Source organism: Pristis pectinata, chromosome 4 (genome assembly GCF_009764475.1).
Source record: "Pristis pectinata isolate sPriPec2 chromosome 4, sPriPec2.1.pri, whole genome shotgun sequence".
In the NCBI taxonomy this organism is placed as follows: domain Eukaryota; kingdom Metazoa; phylum Chordata; class Chondrichthyes; order Rhinopristiformes; family Pristidae; genus Pristis; species Pristis pectinata.
In genome coordinates, this window is record NC_067408.1 from 1,333,745 (window position 1) to 1,352,555 (window position 18,811).

Consider the following 18,811-nt stretch of genomic DNA (forward strand, 5'->3'; position numbering starts at 1 on the left):
GTCGGGAAGTCATGTTGCAGCTGTATAAAACTTCGGTTAGGCCACACGTGAAGCATTGTGTACAGTTCTGGTCATCTCATTACAGGATGTGGAGGCTTCGGAGAAAGTCCAGGAGAGGTTCACCAGGATGCTGCCTGGAGGGTATCAGAGAGTATTAGCTGTCAGGAGAAGTTGGACAGACTTGGATTATTTTCTCTGGAGCGGCAGAGGCTGAGGGGAGACCTGATGGAAATTTATAAAATTATGAGAGGCAGAGATAGGGTAGACAGTCTTTTTCCCAGGGTGGACATGTCCAATACTGGAGGGCACAGGCTTAAGGTGAGGGGGGAAAGTTCAAAGGAGATGTGTGGGACAAGTTTTTTACACAGGGAGTGGTGGGTGCCTGGAACATGCTGCCGGGGGAGGTGGCAGAGGCAGATACGACAGGGGTATAAGAGGCATTTAGACAGACACATGAACATGCAGGCAATGGAGGGACATGGATCACGTGCAGGCAGACGGGGTTAGTTTAATTTGGCATCTGGGTTGGCACAGACATGGTGGGCCGAAGGGCCTGTTCCTGTACTGTTCTATGTTCTGTACCAGCTTTTATCCTGGGAATTCAAAGATCTCTACAGAGACTGTGGTTGCATTGGTTTTAAATTCCACTAGATTGCAGAAGGGTTCCTTTGGATCAAAAGTGGCAAACACGTCTCCATTTAAGAAAGCAGAGATCGAGGAAAAGGGAGCTGTGCGCTAGTTATTTCATTCATTCACTTCCCGCATCCAAGTCATTGACGTATCTTGTGAATAGCTGGGCCCCACCACGGGGAGGCAGCAGACGGCAAATCACTGAATATATTCACGATGAAAACCACTCTGATGCTGGAGGAACTCAGCAGGCCAGGCAGCATCTGTGGAGAAACGCAGGTGGTCAACATCTCGGGTCAGGACCCTTCTTCAGGACTGAAGATAGGAAAAGGGGAAGCCCGATAGATAGGAGGGAAAAGCAGAGCAGTGATCGGTGGACAGGAGAGGGGAGGCGGGGCGGGCACAGGGAGGTGACAGGTAGATGCAGGTAAGACAGTGATGGGCAGGTGTGGGGGAGGAGGGGAGAGCAGACCCACCGGGGGACGGGTCACAGGTGAGGAGAGAGAGGGAAAAGGGCTAGGAAGAAGAGGCTAGGGAAGGGAAGAAGAGAAGGGGCCTGGGGGGGGGGGGTGTGTGGGGGGGGTGGGGATGACCTAAAGTGGGAGAATTCAATGTTCATGCCGTTAGGCTGCAAGGTTCCAAGACGGAAGTTGAGGGGCCGTTCCTCCAGTTTGCGCTTGGAATTCTCCCGGCAGTGGAGGAGGCCGAGGGCTGACGTATCAGTGATGATGTGGGAGGGGGAGTGACCGGCAACGGGGAGATGCAGGTCGCGGTTACGGACGGAGCGCAGGTGTTCCGCGAAACTGTCACCTAGTCTGTGTTTGGTCTCCCCGATGCAGAGGAGGCTGCACTTGGAGCACCAACACACACACACACACACACGTACACACACAGGTCTGTCTCTCTCACACACACAGGTCTCACATACACACACACTAGTGTCTCTCTCTCTCTCTCTCTCTCTCACACACACACACACACACACACACACACACACACACACACACACACACAGCCATGCTGAATACTGATGCCCTGTAACTGTACAGTACTCAGTCATCAGTCCGGGTTTATTTCACACCCAATCCTAGGAGCCATACGTTTGGAATAAAAACCCAGAGGTGTTCTCATTGAATCCCTAGGATGTGGTTGGACTGGAGAGGGTGCAGAGCAGATTCCCCAAGCTGGTGCCTGGATTGGGGGACTTTAGTTATGGGGAGAGCTTGGACTGGCTTGGCTTGTTCTTCCTGGAGCAAATGAGGCTGAGGGGTGTCATTGATAGAGGTTTATAAGATTATGAAGGTATAGATAGCCAAAATCTTTATTTCCCATGGTAGAGCTATCACAAACGAGAGCAGAGGTTTAAGGTGAGGGAGAGGAGGTTTAGATGGGACCTGAGGGGTGAGGATTTTACACCGAGACTGGGTGATATCTGGAACTCGCTGCCAGGAGGCGGTGGACTCAGGTACAGTCACTGCGTTTAGAGACATTTAGACAGACACAAACAGACAAGGCACAGAGGGATACGGACCTAATGTGGGCAGTGGGGGTGGTGGAGATGGGCAGAAGGGCTGGCATGGATGTGTTGGGCTGAAGGGCCTGTTCCAGTGCTGTACTCCTCTGTGACGTCAGTGTGAGGGAAAATGCTATAATCCATTATTACCTGATCCCAGAATATGATTGGATGAATCAAAGCAGATTGAAGACAAGGAAATTATGTTTAACAAACTGAGCAGAGTGTTCCGCAGCTGCAGGAGGTGGCAACAGAGGACAGTGGGGTTACCAAAGGATGCAGTAGGCTGCCATTCAAATGTGTGCTCCTGCGATCGGGTGTTGCATGAACATGGGCTGAGAACGGAATGTGGGAAGTCAGGTTATTCTCAGGAAGGTGCGACCAGTGTGGCTGTACATTTGTGTGAATTCCCATGTGAGTGTGTCCTGTGTGTGTGTCCCCGTGAGTGTGTGTGTCCCACTGAGTGCATCTGTGTCCTGTGTGTGTCCCCATGTGTGTGCGTGTGTGTCCTGTATGAGTTTGTCCCACTGAGTGAGTGTGTGTGTGTGTGTCCCACTGAGTGCGTCTGTGTCCTGTGTGTGTCCCCATGTGTGTGAGTGTGTTTGTGTGTGCGTGTGTGTCCTGTATGAGTTTGTCCCACTGAGTGTGTGTGCATATGTCCCACTGAGTGCATCTGTGTCCTGTGTGTGTCCCCATGTGTGTGAGTGTGTTTGTGTGTGCATGTGTGTCCTGTATGAGTGTGTCGCCTGTGTGTGTGTGTGTCCCACTGAGTGTGTCTGTGTGTGTCCTGTGTGAGTGCATGTGTGTCCCCGTGTGTGAGTGTGCACGTGTATTTGTGCGCATGTGCGTCCCACTGAGTTTTCTCTCTCTCTGTGTGTGCGTGTCTGTGTATATGCCTCCTCTATGGATCTAATCCTAGACTACCGTTAGCCAAGCGTGGGCTGTGTTTCATAGAATACAGAACAGGCCCTTTGGCCCACTGTGTCTGTGCCAACCATGATGCCATTCCAAACTAATCCCACCTGCCTGCACACAGTCCATATCCCTCCATCCCCGGCCTGTTCCTGTGTCTGTCTAACAGCCTCTTAAACACCACTGTCATATCTGCCTCCACCCCCACCCCTGGCAGCCCATTCCAGGCACCCACCACTCACTGTGTAAGAAATTTGCCTCCTAAATATCCTTTAAACTTTCCACCTTCAACCTGTGCCCTCTGGTATTTGACATCCCCTTGTATCTTTGTACACCAGGCAGCAAATTAAAATTCTCCTGCATTAGGCCCACATCCCTCTGTTCCTTTCCCATCCATGTCTCCATCTCTACCACTTCCTCTGGCAGCTCGTTCCACACACCCACCACCCTCTGTGTGCAAAAGCTGCCCCCCTTTAAATCTTTACCCTCTCACAAACTTATGCCCTCTAGTTTGAGACTTCCCTACCCTGGGAAAAAGGCTGTGACCATCTACCTACCTACTCCCCTCATAATTCTATAAATCTCCGTAAGGTCACCCCTCCGCCTCCGGCTCTCTAGTGGGAACAATCCCAACCTGTCCAACCTCTCCCTGTAATGAAAGCCCTTCATTCCAGGCAACATCCTGGGGAATTTCTTCTGCACTCTTTCTGGCGCTACCACATCCTTCCTGTAGTGCGGTGACCAGAACTGTACACAGGGCTCCCAGTGCGGTCTGACCGGTGCCTTGTACAGCTGCAACATACTTCTCAACTCTTGTACTCAATACCTTGCCTATGAGGGCAAGCAGGCTAAACACCTTCTTCACAACTCTGGTTCCTGTGTTGACTCCTTAAACGTTAGAAGTGTTGGAAATGCTCCCAGAGTGATATCGTCCCTCTGTGCCTCAGATGTTCTGCACCCCTCTCCCCCAGCTCCCAGCTCTCAGATCCCCAAATGTCACCTCCTCCCCAACTCCCAGCTCTCTGACCTCCCCCCCTCCCCCAATGTCAACCCCCCCTCCCTAACTCCCAGCTTATAAATGTGGACGTTGTTTAAGGAATACTTGCATGGGACTCTGGATAGGTTTGTCCCATTGAGGCAGGGGAAGGATGGTAGAGTGAAGGAACCGTGGTTGACATGAGACGTAGAATATCCTTTCAAGAGGCTTACCTGAGGTTAGAAGCATGGATCAGACCGGGTTCTGGAGAGTTACAGGGTAGCCAGGAGGGAGCTCAAGAATGTACTGAGGAGAGCTAGGAGGGGGCATGAGCGAGTAGGATCAAGGTAAACCCCAAGATTGTGAAGAATAGGAGGATGACTAGAGTGAGGGTAGGACCGATCAGGGATAAAAAAGGAAACGTGCCTGGAGTCGGAAGAGGTGGGGAGGTTCTTAATGAATACTTTGCTTCAGTATTCACTGGAGAGAGAGACCTTGGCATTTGTGAGGATGGTGTACAACAGGCTGATGCGCGAGGGTATGTCGACATGAGGAAAGAGGGTGTGCTGGAACTTTTAAAAAACATTAGGATAGATAAGTCACTGGGGCCGGACGGGATATATCCAAGGTTATTACGGGAAGTGAGGGAAGAGATTGCTGCGCCTTTGGCGATGATCTTTGCGTCCTCACTGGCCACAGGAGTAGTGCCAGGTGATTGGAGGGTGGCAAATGTTGTTCATTTGTTCAAGAAAGGGAGTAGGGATAACCCTGGGAATTACAGACCAGTGAGTCTTACTTCAGTGGTGGGCAAATTAGATTCTTAGAGACAGGATTTATGGGCATTTGGAGAAGCATCGGCTGATTAGGGACAGTCAGCATGGCTTTGTGAGGGGCAGGTCGTGCCTCACGAGCCTGATTGAATTCTTTGAGGATGTGACAAAGCACATTGATGAAGGTAGAGCAGTGGATGTGGTGTACACGGATTTTAGTAAGGTGTTTGATAAGGTTCCTCATGGAAGGCTCATTCAGAAAGTCAGGAAGCATGGGATTCAGGGAAGCTTGGCTGTGTGGATTCAGAATTGACTCACCCATGGAAGACAGAGGGTGGTGGTAGATGGAGCATATTCTGCCTGGAGGTCAGTGACCAGTGCTGTTCTGGGACCCCTGCTCTTTGTGATTTTCATAAATGACTTGGATGAGGATGTGGAAGGGTGGATTAGTAAATTTGCAGATGACACGAAGGTTGGTGGTGTTGTGGATAGTGTACAAGGTTGCTGTAGATTACAACAGGACATTGACAGGATGCAGAGCTGGGCTGAGAAGTGGCAGATGGAGTTCAACCCGGAAAAGTGTGAAGTGATACACTTTGGAAGATCAAATTTGAAGGCAGAATCAAGGTTAATGGCAGGACTCTTAGCAGTGTGGAGGAACAGAGGGATTTTGGGGTCCACGTCCATAGATCCCTCAAAGTTGCCACGCAGGTCGATAGGATTATTAAGGAGGCATATGGAGTGTTGGCCTTCATTAGTCAGGGGATTGAGTTCAAGAGCCGTGAGGTAATGTTGCAGCTCTGTAGAACTCTGGTTAGACCGCACTTGGAGTATTGTGTTCAGTTCTGGTCGCCTCATTATAGGAAGGATGTGGAAGCTTTAGAGAGGGTGCAGAGGAGATTTACCAGGATGCTGCCTGGATTGGAGAGCATGTCTTATGAGGATAGGTTGAGTGAGCTGGGGCTTTTCTCTTTGGAGAGGAGGAGGATGAGAGGTGACTTGATAGAGGTGTACAAGGTGATAAGAGGCACAGATCGAGTGGACAGTCAGAGACTTTTTCCTAGGACAACAATGGCTAACACGAGGGGCCATAACTTTAAGGTGATTGGAGGAAGGTATAAGGGGGATGTCAGGGGTAAGTTTTTTACACAGAGAGTGGTGGGTGCTTGGAACCCACTGCCGGCAGAGGTTGTGGGGGCAGATACATTGGGGACATTTAAGAGAGATAGACACATGAATGATAGAAAAATAGAGGGCTATGTGGGAGGGAAGGGTTAGATAGATCTCAGAGCAGGATAAAATGTTGGCACAACATTGTGGGCTGAGGGGCCTGTACTGTGCTGTAATGTTCTATGTTCTACTGAGGGAGGGTCCCACTGTGGGAGGGGCGGTGCTGAGGGAGCGCTGCGCTGTGGGAGGGGCAGTACTGAGGGAGCGCCGCGCTGTGGGAGGGGCAGTACTGAGGGAGTGCCGCGCTGTGGGAGGGGCGGTGCTGAGGGAGCGCCGCGCTGTGGGAGGGGCGGTGCTGAGGGAGCGCCGCGCTGTGGGAGGGGCAGTACTGAGGGAGGGTCCCACTGTGGGAGGGGCAGTACTGAGGGAGCGCCGCGCTGTGGGAGGGGCGGTGCTGAGGGAACGATGCAAGAACTGGATGAGTTGTTCCCCCACCAGTGGAAGTGGATTTAACCCAATGCCCCTCTCTGAACACCAGGGACACCGTGGCCTCTTTCTGTGCAGGTAAGTTCCACGTTTCGATTATCTGCCTGCGACTGGTATTGTCAGTGGGTGCTGGCGATGGTTATTTTGGGCAACGCAAGTGTCGCACCAGAGGATGTGTCAGAGCAGAACATTAAAGGAGAAGTTGGATCTGCAATCGTGCTGACTCCTGAAGAATCACTTCAGTGTATCTGACAGCACGCCATGTCCTGAGCAGTGTCCGGCTGCTGAACCTGGGGCTGGAGACCACCATGTATCTGTGGATCACCCTCTTCGTGCTGCCGATCACCTGCTGGGCAGGTAGGAATGTGACAGCTCCATCTCTCCTCCCTCCTGTCCTGTTGTACCCTGACACAGCTCTGTCTGACATCTGTCAGCCCATCTGTGGGAGAGTAGTGCAGCACAAATGTCTGGGAACCTCCTCAGGGGAGACATGGTTTTGAGGAGATTACAGGAGGTTCACAATGAGGAAGAGTTTTGACGGTGAATGGGAGAGAAAGCTCTCGGGTGAGGGGTGTTGGTGCCCAAGGGGGTGGAGTGAAGGTGTTCGGCAACAGACAGAGGTGGGGAATGTTTTTGCACCGAGTTTCTGTTATCTGAGACACAACACCTCAACTAATGTTGGGAGCAGATTCTACACTGTCGTCGGCTGCTGAGGGAGTAGCTGGGGACTGGGAACTAGTGGAAGAATGACCTCGCAGACCTGGCCTGATGCCCTTGCAGTCGGGGCTGATAGTCCCTGGCGCTGGGGCAGTCTCAGTGTCAGTGTAGAGAGGCAGCACAGAGTCTGTCCTCAAACAGTGGGGCTCCACTCTCAGCGTTCACCAACAACCTGGGGCCCTTTCTCTGAACAAGCAACATCTGGGGGCTGAAGTTTCTCTAGAATTCAAAGTCAAGGTCAAATTTATTGTCATATGCACAAGTTGAGTTTTTGACAGGGTGACGAGAGAGATTGATGAAGGTAGAGCTGTGGATGTCATCTATATGGACTTCAGTAAGGCATTTGACAAGGTCCCAAATCATCGGTTAATCAAGAAAGTTCAGGTGCATGGGGTCAGTGGAGAATTCGCTGTGTGGATCCACAACTGGGTTGCCCATAGAAGACAGAGGGTTGTGGTTGTTGAAGGGACTTATTTGGGCTGGAGGCCTGTGAGTAGTGGTGTTCCATAGGGATCTGACTGGGACCTCTGCTGTCTGTGATGTACATAAGTGACCTGGATGAGTACGTTGATGGGTGGGTTAGTAAGTTTGCAGACGATACCAAGATTGGTGGAGTTGTGAATAGTGTAGAAGACTGGTGACGGATACAGCGTGATATAGATCAGTTGCAGGTGTGGGCAGAGAAATGGCAGATGGAGTTTAACCCGGATAACTGTGAGGTGTTGCACCTTGGTGGGGCTAATGTCAAGAGGCAATACACTCTAAAGGACAAGACCCTTAACAGTGTTGAAGAGCAGAGACACCTTGGGGTGTAAATCCATGACTCATTGAAAGTGGCTACACAGGTAGACAGGGTGGTAAAGGCCGCTTATGGAACGCTTGCTTTCATTAATCGAGGTATTGAGTACAGGAGTCAAGAAGTTATGATGCATCTCTACAGGACTCTGGTTAGGCCACATTTAGAGTATTGCATGCAATTCTGGTCACCTCACTACAGGAAGGATGTTGAAGCTTTAGAGAGGGTGCAGAGAAGGTTTACTAGGATGCTGCCTGGATTAGAGGGCATGTGCTATCAGGAGAGGCTGGACAAACTTGGGCTCTTTTCTCTGGAGCGGCAGAGGCTGAGGGGTGATCTGTTGGAGGTGTATAAAATTATGAGGGGCATAGATAGGGTGGACAAGCAATATCTTTTTCCCATTATTGAGCGATCCAATACCAGAGGGCATGCATTTAAGATGAGAGGGGGTAGGTTCAGAACAGACATGAGGGGTATGTTTTTTACTCAGAGAGTGGTGGATGCCTGGAATATGTTGCCTGATAGGGTGGTGGAGGCAAATTCATTGGGGGCTTTTAAGAGGGGCTTGGATGGGCACATGGATGAGAGGAAAATGGAGGGATATGGACATTCTGTAGGTAGGAGGGAATAGCTACATTGGCACAACATTGTGGGCCAAAGGGCCTGTTCTGTGCTGTACTGGTCTATGTTCTGTGTTCTACATGTGTGCACAGGTGCAATGAAAAACTTACCTGCAGCAGCATCACAGGCACATGGCATCAGATAAGCAGCATTCACAAGATGACATAAATTAAATATAAATTATACAGAATTTTTACAAGAAGGAGCACAATTAGAATAAAAAAGAAACAAAGTCCATTTTAATGTAAAGTGATCGGAGAGGTCCCAGTGTTGCTGTACTGAGGCAGTGATCAGGGTCGTGCCGGTTGGTTCAAGAAGCGAATGGTTGAAGGGAGGAAGCTGTTCCTGAACCTGGTGGTGTATCAGTGACACTGGTCTGGTTCTCCTATGGAATGCACTCCATCGCCCTGACTACAATGGAATCGGATTTCAGAAGCAGAGAACAATCCATCGCCCCTACCATGTGGCACATTTCATCACTGAGGTTGAATTCCTCCATCCTGGGCCGAAGGAAAGAGAAACTTGGCTGCGTGTTTCATGTGGTGCCCGATACATAGCTCCTCGTGGTCAACAGAAGATAAACATCCAGTGTTGCAGCTACCGTATGACTGATCTAATTCTGCCTGTTGGAGACAATTTCTTCCCGACCTCCTGAATTGGAAGCTGAACTTAGGAACTAACCAAGTTAAAGACTGCTGGTGTGTCTACTGGATATATATTTTCAAAGGGTTAAACCAATAGCAACACCGATACCAACACCAATAGAGCCTCCCACTCGGACCTCTGGTTCTGTGGCACATCTCAGAACAATCCCATCAATCCTGTTTGGAACACAGAACAGTACAGCACAGCCCACCATGTCTGTACTGACTGACGCCAAATTAAGCCACTCCCATTTGTCTGCGTGTCTTTGTCTAAATGCCTCTCAAACCCCTCTATCGTGTCTGCCTCCACCACCCCTGGCAGCCCGTTCCAGGCACCCACCACGGTCTGTGTAAAACACTTACCCCACACATCTCCATTACACTTCCCCCTCTCACCTTAAAGCTATGTCCCCTAGTATTAAACATTTCTACCCTGGGGAAAAGACTCTGCCCACCCTATCTATGCCTATTCTCCCCCATTTACCCCCCCCGTCACTTCTGCCCACTACCCCACTTCCTCTTCCTCCCACGCTCACAGGAGGTAACACAGTCACCTATTGACACGTCTTTGGGAAACTGGAGCACTCGGGGGAAACCCACGCCATTTATCTCACTCTGATTTAATAGCCTCTGGTGCAGGTCTCTGCCACATCTGGAAACACCTCCCTCTAAGATAAGACAAGATTTCTTTATTAGTCACATGTACATCGAAACACACAGTGAAATGCATCTTTTGTGTAGAGTGTTCTGGGGGGCCGCCTGCAAGTGTCGCCACGCTTCCGGTGCCAACATAGCATGCCCACAACTTCCTAACCCATACGTCTTTGGAATGTGGGAGGAAACCGGAGCACCCAGAGGAAACCCACGCAGACATGGGGAGAACGTACAAACTCCTTACAGACGGTGGCTGGATTTGAACCTGGGTCGCTGGCGCTGTAAAGCTTTACACTAACCACTACACTACCGTGCCTGCCTTTTGCTGATTGTTGACTTCAGGAAGGGGAAGGAGGGTGAACATGCACCAGTCTACATTGGGGGATCGGCGGTGGAGAGATTCAGCAGCTTTAGATCCCTAGGCGTTAACATATCAGACGACCTGTCCTGGGCCCAGCACATAGATGCAATACAAAGACACAAGTAAAGCACGCCAGCAACTTTACTTTCTCAGGAGGTTAAGGAGGTTTGGCTTGTCACCAAACACTCCAACAAACTTCTACAGATGTACTGCTGAAAGTATCCTGTCCGTTTGTATCCATGGTCTGGGACGGCAATTCGAATGCACAGGAACGTAAGAAGCTACAGAGAGTAGTGGACCCTGCCCAATACATCACGGGCACATCCCTCCCCACCATCGGGAGTATCTACAGGAGGCGCTGCCTCAAGAAGGCAACATCCATCATCAAAGATCCCCACCATCCGGGCCGTGCCATCTTCTCGCAGCTCCCATCGGGCAGGAGGTACAGAAGCCTGAAGTCCCACACCACCAGGTTCAGGGACAGATACTTCCCTTCAAGCATTCGGTTCTTGAACCAACTGACACAACCCTAATCACTACCTCAGTATAGTAACTGTGACCACTTTGATCACTTTGCACTAAAATGGACATTTTTTTGTTCTAATTGTGGTCTTTCTTGTAAAAATTGTGTTTAATTTCTGTTTTTCTTGTGAATGCTGCTTATCTGATGCTCTGTGCCTGTGATACTGCTGCAAGTAAGTTTTTCGTTGCAGCTGTGCACACATGGACATGCATGTGACAATAAACTCGACTTTGACTTGACTTGCTATATTCAACCACTTTTACAATCTCACTGCTTGTCGTTGGAGACAAAGGAACCCTTGGTGCAGTCGTCCTGTTTGGAACCTACATACTGGGACCTTCAGTGGACATTCCCCAGGGGCTGATGCAGTATGCTCCCATACTCGCCCACAAGGCACACCAATGGTTCTTTTCTTGCCTCCCTGCCTTCAGCAGACACAGGAGGCGCCAGCATTGAAGTCTTTGTGGTCCTAGCAGTGACTGTGGTTTAATAAGCATCATTAGTGCAGGGGACATCAGGAATGTGATGTGAAAGGTGCCACTGAAATAAAACTCTTCCTTTATACCAGATACGACCCCAGTAAGTGAAGAAATTCAGGCCCAAAATGTCGTCCTGGTCAAATTCCCCGTGGACCCTCGGGGCAACAGTGTTAAGGTAGAACAGTAAACTGTTAATCAAAATAAGAAGAATGTGCAGATGCTGGAAATCTGAAATAAAATTGCTGGAAACACTCAGCAGGACAGGCAGTATCTGTGGGAAGTGAAATGAGCTAACATTTCAGGTCAAAGACACTTGGTCAGAATGGGGAAGAGAAGCTCATTGAGCTGTGGGAGGGTGAGAGGAGGGGATGTGCTGAGGGTAATACTGGGGTGACCATGGGGATGAGCTGTGAACTAGGTTATCTGGTCAGTGAGCGAGTGGGAGCAGTTGGAGAGGGAGAACATAGACAGAAGGATGTGGGAGATGTGAAATGTAGATCAGGAGGACGTGCCCAGCAGGTCAGGCTGGGGGTGTCCTCCAGTCCCAGAGGGAAAAAACAAGCTAATTGAGCAAAGGGCTGCTGACGGTCCTTGGGATCACTTGACCACGGCTTGGCACGGCAACTGCTCTGCCCGTATAGCAAGAAACTGCAGAGAGTTGTGGACACAGCTCAGCGCATCACGGAAACCAGCCTCCCCTCTTCCCGCTGCCTTGGGAAAGCAACCGACATAATCAAAGACCTTACCCACCCCAGGCATTCTCTCTTCTCCCCCCTCCCATCGGCAGAAGATACAAAAGCCTGAAAGCACGTCCCACCAGGCTCAAGGACAGCTTCTATCCCGCTGTTATAAGACTATTGAACGGTTCCCTAGTACGATAAGATTGACTCTTGACCTCACAATCTACCTCGTTATGACCTTGCACCTTATCGTCTGCCTGCACTGCACTTTCTCTGTAACTGTAACACTTTATTCTGCATTCTGTTATTGTTTTCCCTTGTACTACCTCAATGCACTGTGTAATGAATTGATCTGTATGGATGGCATGCAAAACAAAGTTTTTCACTGGACCTCGGTACATGTGACAATAATTTACTATACGTGGTGCTCTTGCAACCTCTCTCCTCACTGCACGTATGGTTTAAGGTTAGAACTTCAACATTAACAATGCAGATGGAGGAGAGAGTGCAGGAGAGATTCCCCAGGACTTTGCCTGGGATGGAGGGCTTTAGTTGTGGGGAGAGATTGGACAGGCTGGGCTTGTTTCCCTGGAGCGAAGGAGGCTGAGGGGTGACCTGGTGGAGGTTTATAAGACTATGAGAGGCCGAGACAGGGTTGGCAGTCAGAATCTTCTTCCCATGGCAGAGGTAGCAAAAATATGGGGGTGTAGGTTTAAGGTGAGAGGTTGACATGTGGAACTCACTGCCAGAGGAGGGACTAGAATCAGATACAATCACTAGACAGACAATTACCTAGGCAAGGCGTAGAAGGGGACGGTCCTAATGCGGGCAATGGGAGTGGTGTGGATGTCAGTATGCAGATGTTGGGCCGAAGGGCCTGGTTCTGTGCTGTATTGCTCTGTGATAATGCACAGCACTGTAAGAAACACACGGATGAAGAGCAAGCAGGAGTTTTAAGAGGGATGGGCAGACGATTTTTATCCACTGTTCAAGATACAAACTGCGGCCCACCCCTGGCAGCCTGAGACTTCACCGCAACACGGGTCACAAGCTTTCATCTAAACGTCCTCCTGATCAGAATTAAGGAAAAATAGTGAAATCCTGTGCTTGTTATAAGGAGGAGATTTACCATAACAAATGCACATGTGAAGGTTGTGATTGTCCTGTGATTCCCACTGTGTGTAGGTGCAGAGAGCGGGACTGCAATCTTTTCACACAAATTGGTAACTTGGTAAATTGGTTTATTATTGGCACATGTACTGAGGTACAGTGAAAAACTTTGTTTTGCATGCTGTCCATACAGATCATCATTACACAGCGCACTGAGGTAGTACAGGGTAAAACAATAACAATGTTGAATAAAGTGTCACAGTTACAGAGAAAGTGCAGTGCAGGCAGACAATAAGGTGCAAGGCCATATTGAGGTAGATTGTGAGCTGAAGAGTCCATCTTATCGTACTAGGGAACCATTCAATAGTCTTATAACAGCAGGATAGAAGCTGTCCTTGAGTCTGGTGGGACGTGCTTTCAGGCTTTTGTATCTTCTGCCCACTGGGAGGGGGGAGAAGAGAGAATGTCCGGGGTGGGTGGGGTCTTTGATTATGCTGGCTACTCCACCGAGGCAGTGAGAAGTGCAGACAAGAGTCCATGGAGGGGAGGCTGGTTTCTGTGATGTGCTGGGCCGTGTCCACAACTCTTTGCAGTTTCTCCCAACAGTTGGATACAGTCTGGGAGAGACCTGCCAGGTGACACACACTGTGTGTTGTGTGGTCAGTCTGCTCGGGATCAGGGGCAACGTTCACTGGACCTGGTCTGTGCCTGCGGGGGTCAGGGGGCGCTGGGCGGCAGAGGACAGACTCCCCAATACAAGCCCACCCACGCTGGGATGTTAGAACCGCAGGGGGTGTTTACCATTGATCTCGGAGAGGGGGACAGACAGTGAGAGGATGCAGGGACGGGTGAGCCAGTCTTTGACCAGCCCTGCCTTACACCTTCCATACTGTGGGGGCTCTCACATCCTGAGCTACTCTTGCCTTCTCTCTGTTGGCTGAGATATCTGTAGCCAGCAGTGTGGATCCAAGACTGATGTTAATGTTGATCCACCGAGAGTCACAGAGCAACACAGCATGGATACAGGCCCTTCGGCCCAACCAGTCCATGCCGACCACTGTGCCCACCCAGCTAGTCCCAATTCCCTGCGTTCGGTCCATATCCCTCCAAGCCCCAACCCTCCATGTACCTATCCAAGTGCTTCTTAAATGACACTGTTGTACCTGCCTCATCCACTTCCTCTGGCAGCTCGTTCCATATACTCACCACCCTCTGCGTGAAAAGTTGCCCCTCAGGTCCCTTTTAAATCTTTCCCCTCTCACCCTAAACCTATGCCCCCTAGTTTTGGACTCCCCTACCCTCGGGAACAGACTGTTACCGTCCACCTTATCTATGCCTCTCATAATGTTAAACACTTCTATAAGGTCACCCCTCATTCTCCCACGTTCCAAGGAATAAAGATCCAGCCTGGCCAACATCTCCCTATAACTCAGGCCCTTGAGTCCTGGCAACATCCTCGTAAATCTTCTCTGCACTCTTTCCAGTCTAACCACATCTTTCCTATAACAGGGCGACCAAAACCGTACACAGTACTCCAAGTGCGGCCTCACCAATGACTTGTACAACTGCAATGTAACATCCCAACTCCTGTACTCAATGTCCTGACTGATGAAGGGCAGCGTGCTAAACACCTTTGTCACCACCCTGTCTACCTGTGACGCTGCTTTCCACAAACTCTGCACTTGTACTCCTAGGTCCCTCTGTTCCCTTACACTCCCTCGTGCCCTGCCATTCATAGTTAGGTCCAACGGTGGTTTGACTTTCAAAGGTTTCATTTGCTGAGACCTCATTTGCTGAAAAATGAAACTGAGAGGTTTCTTCAGATTATGACAGATGATGAGAACATGTTGAAACGTTTGCTTCTCCGTGCAGTGAGTGTTAACTGGTGGCAGGGATTTCCAGCCCAGGTTTTGTCATCGTCTAACTTTGCAGGAAGTAAGGAGGTCACAGCCCACTGTAAATCTCTGGAGAGCACTCAGCAGAGTTCTGGGCCTCTGCTGTAGGGGGAGCGGCGAGACTTCGGGGAGAGGGGTTCCGGGTACCTGGGGAAGACTGGAGTCTGCTCTTACGTTCGACATCCCTTGGCCCTTGGTTTCTCAGCTTATCCCTGGCCTTGGAGCAGTCTCCAGCAGCTGCAGTCCCACTCTGCAGAGAACGATTGGTGCACCTGGACTGCTGAGCAATGGAGGGTCTCAGGATGAGTGGGACCCCCAAGAGGAACGGGGTTTCCAGGGTTATGTCCGTGCCCGGGTAGCTGCGGAGAGGGAATATGCAGTGTCCACGGGTACCATGGAGGCGTTCCAGGACCATTGGGCACCGGGGGGGATAAATGCCATCCTTGGTAGGGATGGGGATATTTTAATTTAGTTTAGTTGTGTTAGTGACTGTGTTTAGTCACTGGAGTTGTCTCTGTTTGTTGTAGTTTGTAGTATTGTCGATTGTGTTTGTAATAAAGAAATTTGAAAAAAAAGAGGAACGGGGTGTCCGGTTGGGTCTGGGACCCTGGGCGGTGGGGAAAGGGAAGTGACGACAATGCATCAGCCAGCAACGAATTGATATTGAAGGAAAATTCTTGTTAAAAGCTGGTCCTTGTAAACAGGTGAGATTTGTGTCTGGGGAGTGTTGTAGAACAGAGGGACCGAGGAGTACAGGTATGTTGTTCCCCGAAAGTGGTCACAGGTAGACAGGGCGGTGAAGAGGGCGTTTGGCATGATGGCCTTCATCAGTCAGGGCACTGAGTATGGAAGTTGGGAGGTTATGTTGCAGTTATTCAAGATGTTGGTGAGGCTGCATTTGGAATATTCTGTACAGTTTTGGTCGGAAAGATGCCATTAAGCTGGAAGGAGTGCAGAAGAGATTTACAAGGATGTTTCTGGGACTTGCAGGACTGAGTTATGGAGAGAGGTTGAGTAGGTTGGGACTTTTTCATTGGAGCGTAAGAGAATGAGGAATGATCTTATAGAGGTGTATAAAATCATGAGGGGCATGGATAGGGTGCATGTGCACAGCCTTTTCCCAAAGTTGAAGAATCAAGAATGAGAAGGCATCAGTTTAGGGTGAGAGGGGAGAAATTTAATGGGAACCTGAGGGGCAATTTCTTCACCCAGAGGGTGGTCAATATTTGGAACAAGCTGCCAGAGGAAGTGGGTGAGATGGGTACATTAACAACATTTAAAAGCCACTTGGACAGGTACATGGATAGGAAAGGTTTAGAGGGATATAGGCCAAGTGCGGGCAAACGAGACTGGCTTAGATGGGAATCTTGGCCGGCATGGACCAGTTGGGCCGAAGGGCCTGTTTCCGTGCTGTATAACTCTATGACTCTCCAACAAAGGTTGTCCTTGGGACAGAGGTCCAGCAACCCAACCACGTGCACTGAGTTGTGCTCCTCTGATAGAGGGATTGTCCTGGATGTGCCCAATAGAAACTTCTCTTGATTCACCGTCATTATGTGACCAATGCTCAGGTCCACCTGAAGCTCTTCAGCTGCCCTCAGTGTGACAGCTCACTGTGTTCCATCACGGATCTTCACACAGCACGTAACACTTCACTTGAGAGCACATACCACCAGGCTCAAGGACAGTTTCTGTCCTGCTTATTAGAGGAGTGCTTGATGTCTCTGGGCCTGTACTCAGGGGATATGGTGCATAAAGGGATAAAGGAATATGGGGCAAACGCAGGCAAGTGGGACTAGCACAGGTAGGCACCGTGGTCAACATGGACAAGCTAGGCTGAATGGCCTGTCTCCGTTCTGTATAACTCTATGTCTCTAAATTGCCCCCAGTGTGTGGGTGAGGGGTAGAATCTGGGGGAGTTGATGGGAGTGTGGGGAGAATGAGATGGGATGGATGTAAGTGTGTGATTGGTGGTGGGCACGGACTGGGTGGGCTGAAGGGCCTGTTTCCCTGCTGTGTGACCCACAACTCCACAGACAGAAGGCCGGTCATCCCAGCGATGCGGCAGTGAGGTCTGGGGCTGCGACAGGGGTTGAGGGACAGGGGTTGTGGTTGGGTTGGGAGGGTGTGACTGGTGGGTGGTCCCAGAGTTAGGTGCCATTCACAATGTGCACCAACTACTAGATCGAAGGGGTCAAGTGCAACGTACCAAGGATGAGGGAAGCTTTAGGGCGAAACACACAGGTTACGTGAAGGGGAAGGAAGTAGCCGCCAGAATATACTGTGGAAAAGTATGAAGTTATCCACCTGTAAAATATTACAGAAGAGCAGAGAATATTTTGAATGGTTGATGTTCAGGGACAGCTGGGAGTCCTCGTGCACAGTCACCAGAAGCTCACGAGACACAGTGAGAACAGTTACACAAACCGGGCCTTCGAGGGGTTGAAGAATGAGCGGTGACAGCATTGAAACCTTCAGAACCCTTCCACACCTCGACAGGCTGGCCATAGGGAGGATGTTTCCCTGACTGGGTGACTGGTCAAAATCAGGGATCAGCCATTCCTGCACCCAGAGTCATAGAGTTTACAGCACAGAAACAGGCCCTTCTGCCCATCATGCCTATACCGACCATCTCACCTGTCTATCACTAATCCCACCTGCCTGCATTAGCACCATCTCCCTCGATGTCCTGCTCATTCAAGTACCTGTTCCTGCCTCCACCACCTCCTCTGGCAGCTCATCCCAGACACCAACTACTCTGTGTGAAATATTTACCCCTCAGATCCCCTTTAAACCTCCTCCCTCTCACCTTAAACCTACACCTGCCCTGGGAAACACACTCTGGCTATCTGCCTTATCTCTGCCTCATAATCTTATCTAACTCTAACGCAGCCTCCTTCACTCGGGAAAACAGTCCCAGCCTGTCCATTCCCTCCTCATAACTCAGGGAACATCCTTGTGAATCTTTTCAGCAACTCTCCAGTATAATCACATCCTTCCTGTAGTGTGGTGGCCACAATACTCCGTGAGGTCTCACCAACGACTTGTACAGCTGTAACATGACATCCCAACTCCTGTACTCAGTGCCCTGACTGATGAAGGCCAGCGTGCCAAACCTCTTCGCCGCCCTGTGTCACCACTTTCAGGGAACTATGGACTTGTACCCCTGGGGCTCTCTGTATAACAACACTCCCCAGGGTCCTGTCATTCACTGTGGTTCAACTCCCCAAAATGCATCATCACACTCGTCAAAATCCTCAAGATTCTCTCCCCAGCAGGGCTGTGGATGTATTAAGGGAACTGGAGGAGATGGAATCAGTGGAGCAACGTGGTGTTAGGTCAAAGATCCTCCATGACCTTAGTGACTGGAGAAGCAGACACGATGGACCGAATGGCCTTCTCCTGTTTCTAGTTACAGTCCTTCACCTCGACATTCACGTAGCTGGTGAGAACCACACTGTCATGTTGTTGTGTTAACGGGCCCAGTGACAAAGTACTTACACAGCAGCAGAAACATCCAGTCACAATCCACTGTCCATCCCACTCTCAGAGGTCAATGGTAAACACCCCCTGCGGTTCTAACATCCCAACGTGGGTGGGCTTGTTTTGGGGAGTCTGACCTCTGCCGCTCAGCATCCCCTGAACAGACCAGGTTCTGGTGAACGTTGCCCCTGACCCCAAGCAGACTGACCACAAAACACTCAGCGTGTGTCACCTGGAAGGTCTCTCCCAGACTGTATCCAACTGTTGGGAGAAACTGCAGAGAGTTGTGGACACGTCCCAGCACATCACGGAAACCAGCCTCCCCTCCACAGACTCTGTCTACTCTGTTACTTGGGATAGCAGGCAACATAAAGACCCCACCCACCCCGGA

The 18,811-nt window shown here is 50.3% G+C and overlaps 1 protein-coding gene across 2 annotated transcripts in view; it reads left to right on the plus strand.

Annotated features, from left to right (window-relative positions):
- The window catches only part of LOC127569114 (macrophage colony-stimulating factor 1 receptor-like), a 74,028-nt gene that overhangs the window by 1,539 nt on the left and 53,678 nt on the right, over positions 1-18,811 (plus strand). The window contains exon 2 of one of the 2 annotated variants that reach the window (XM_052013474.1): positions 6,536-6,814. The exons of the other annotated variant lie outside the window; for it this stretch is intronic. Within the exon in view, the coding sequence (XP_051869434.1) occupies positions 6,766-6,814 (49 nt within the window). The 5' untranslated portion in view covers positions 6,536-6,765. The remainder of the gene's footprint in view (positions 1-6,535; positions 6,815-18,811) is intronic. 2 annotated transcript variants of the gene reach the window in all.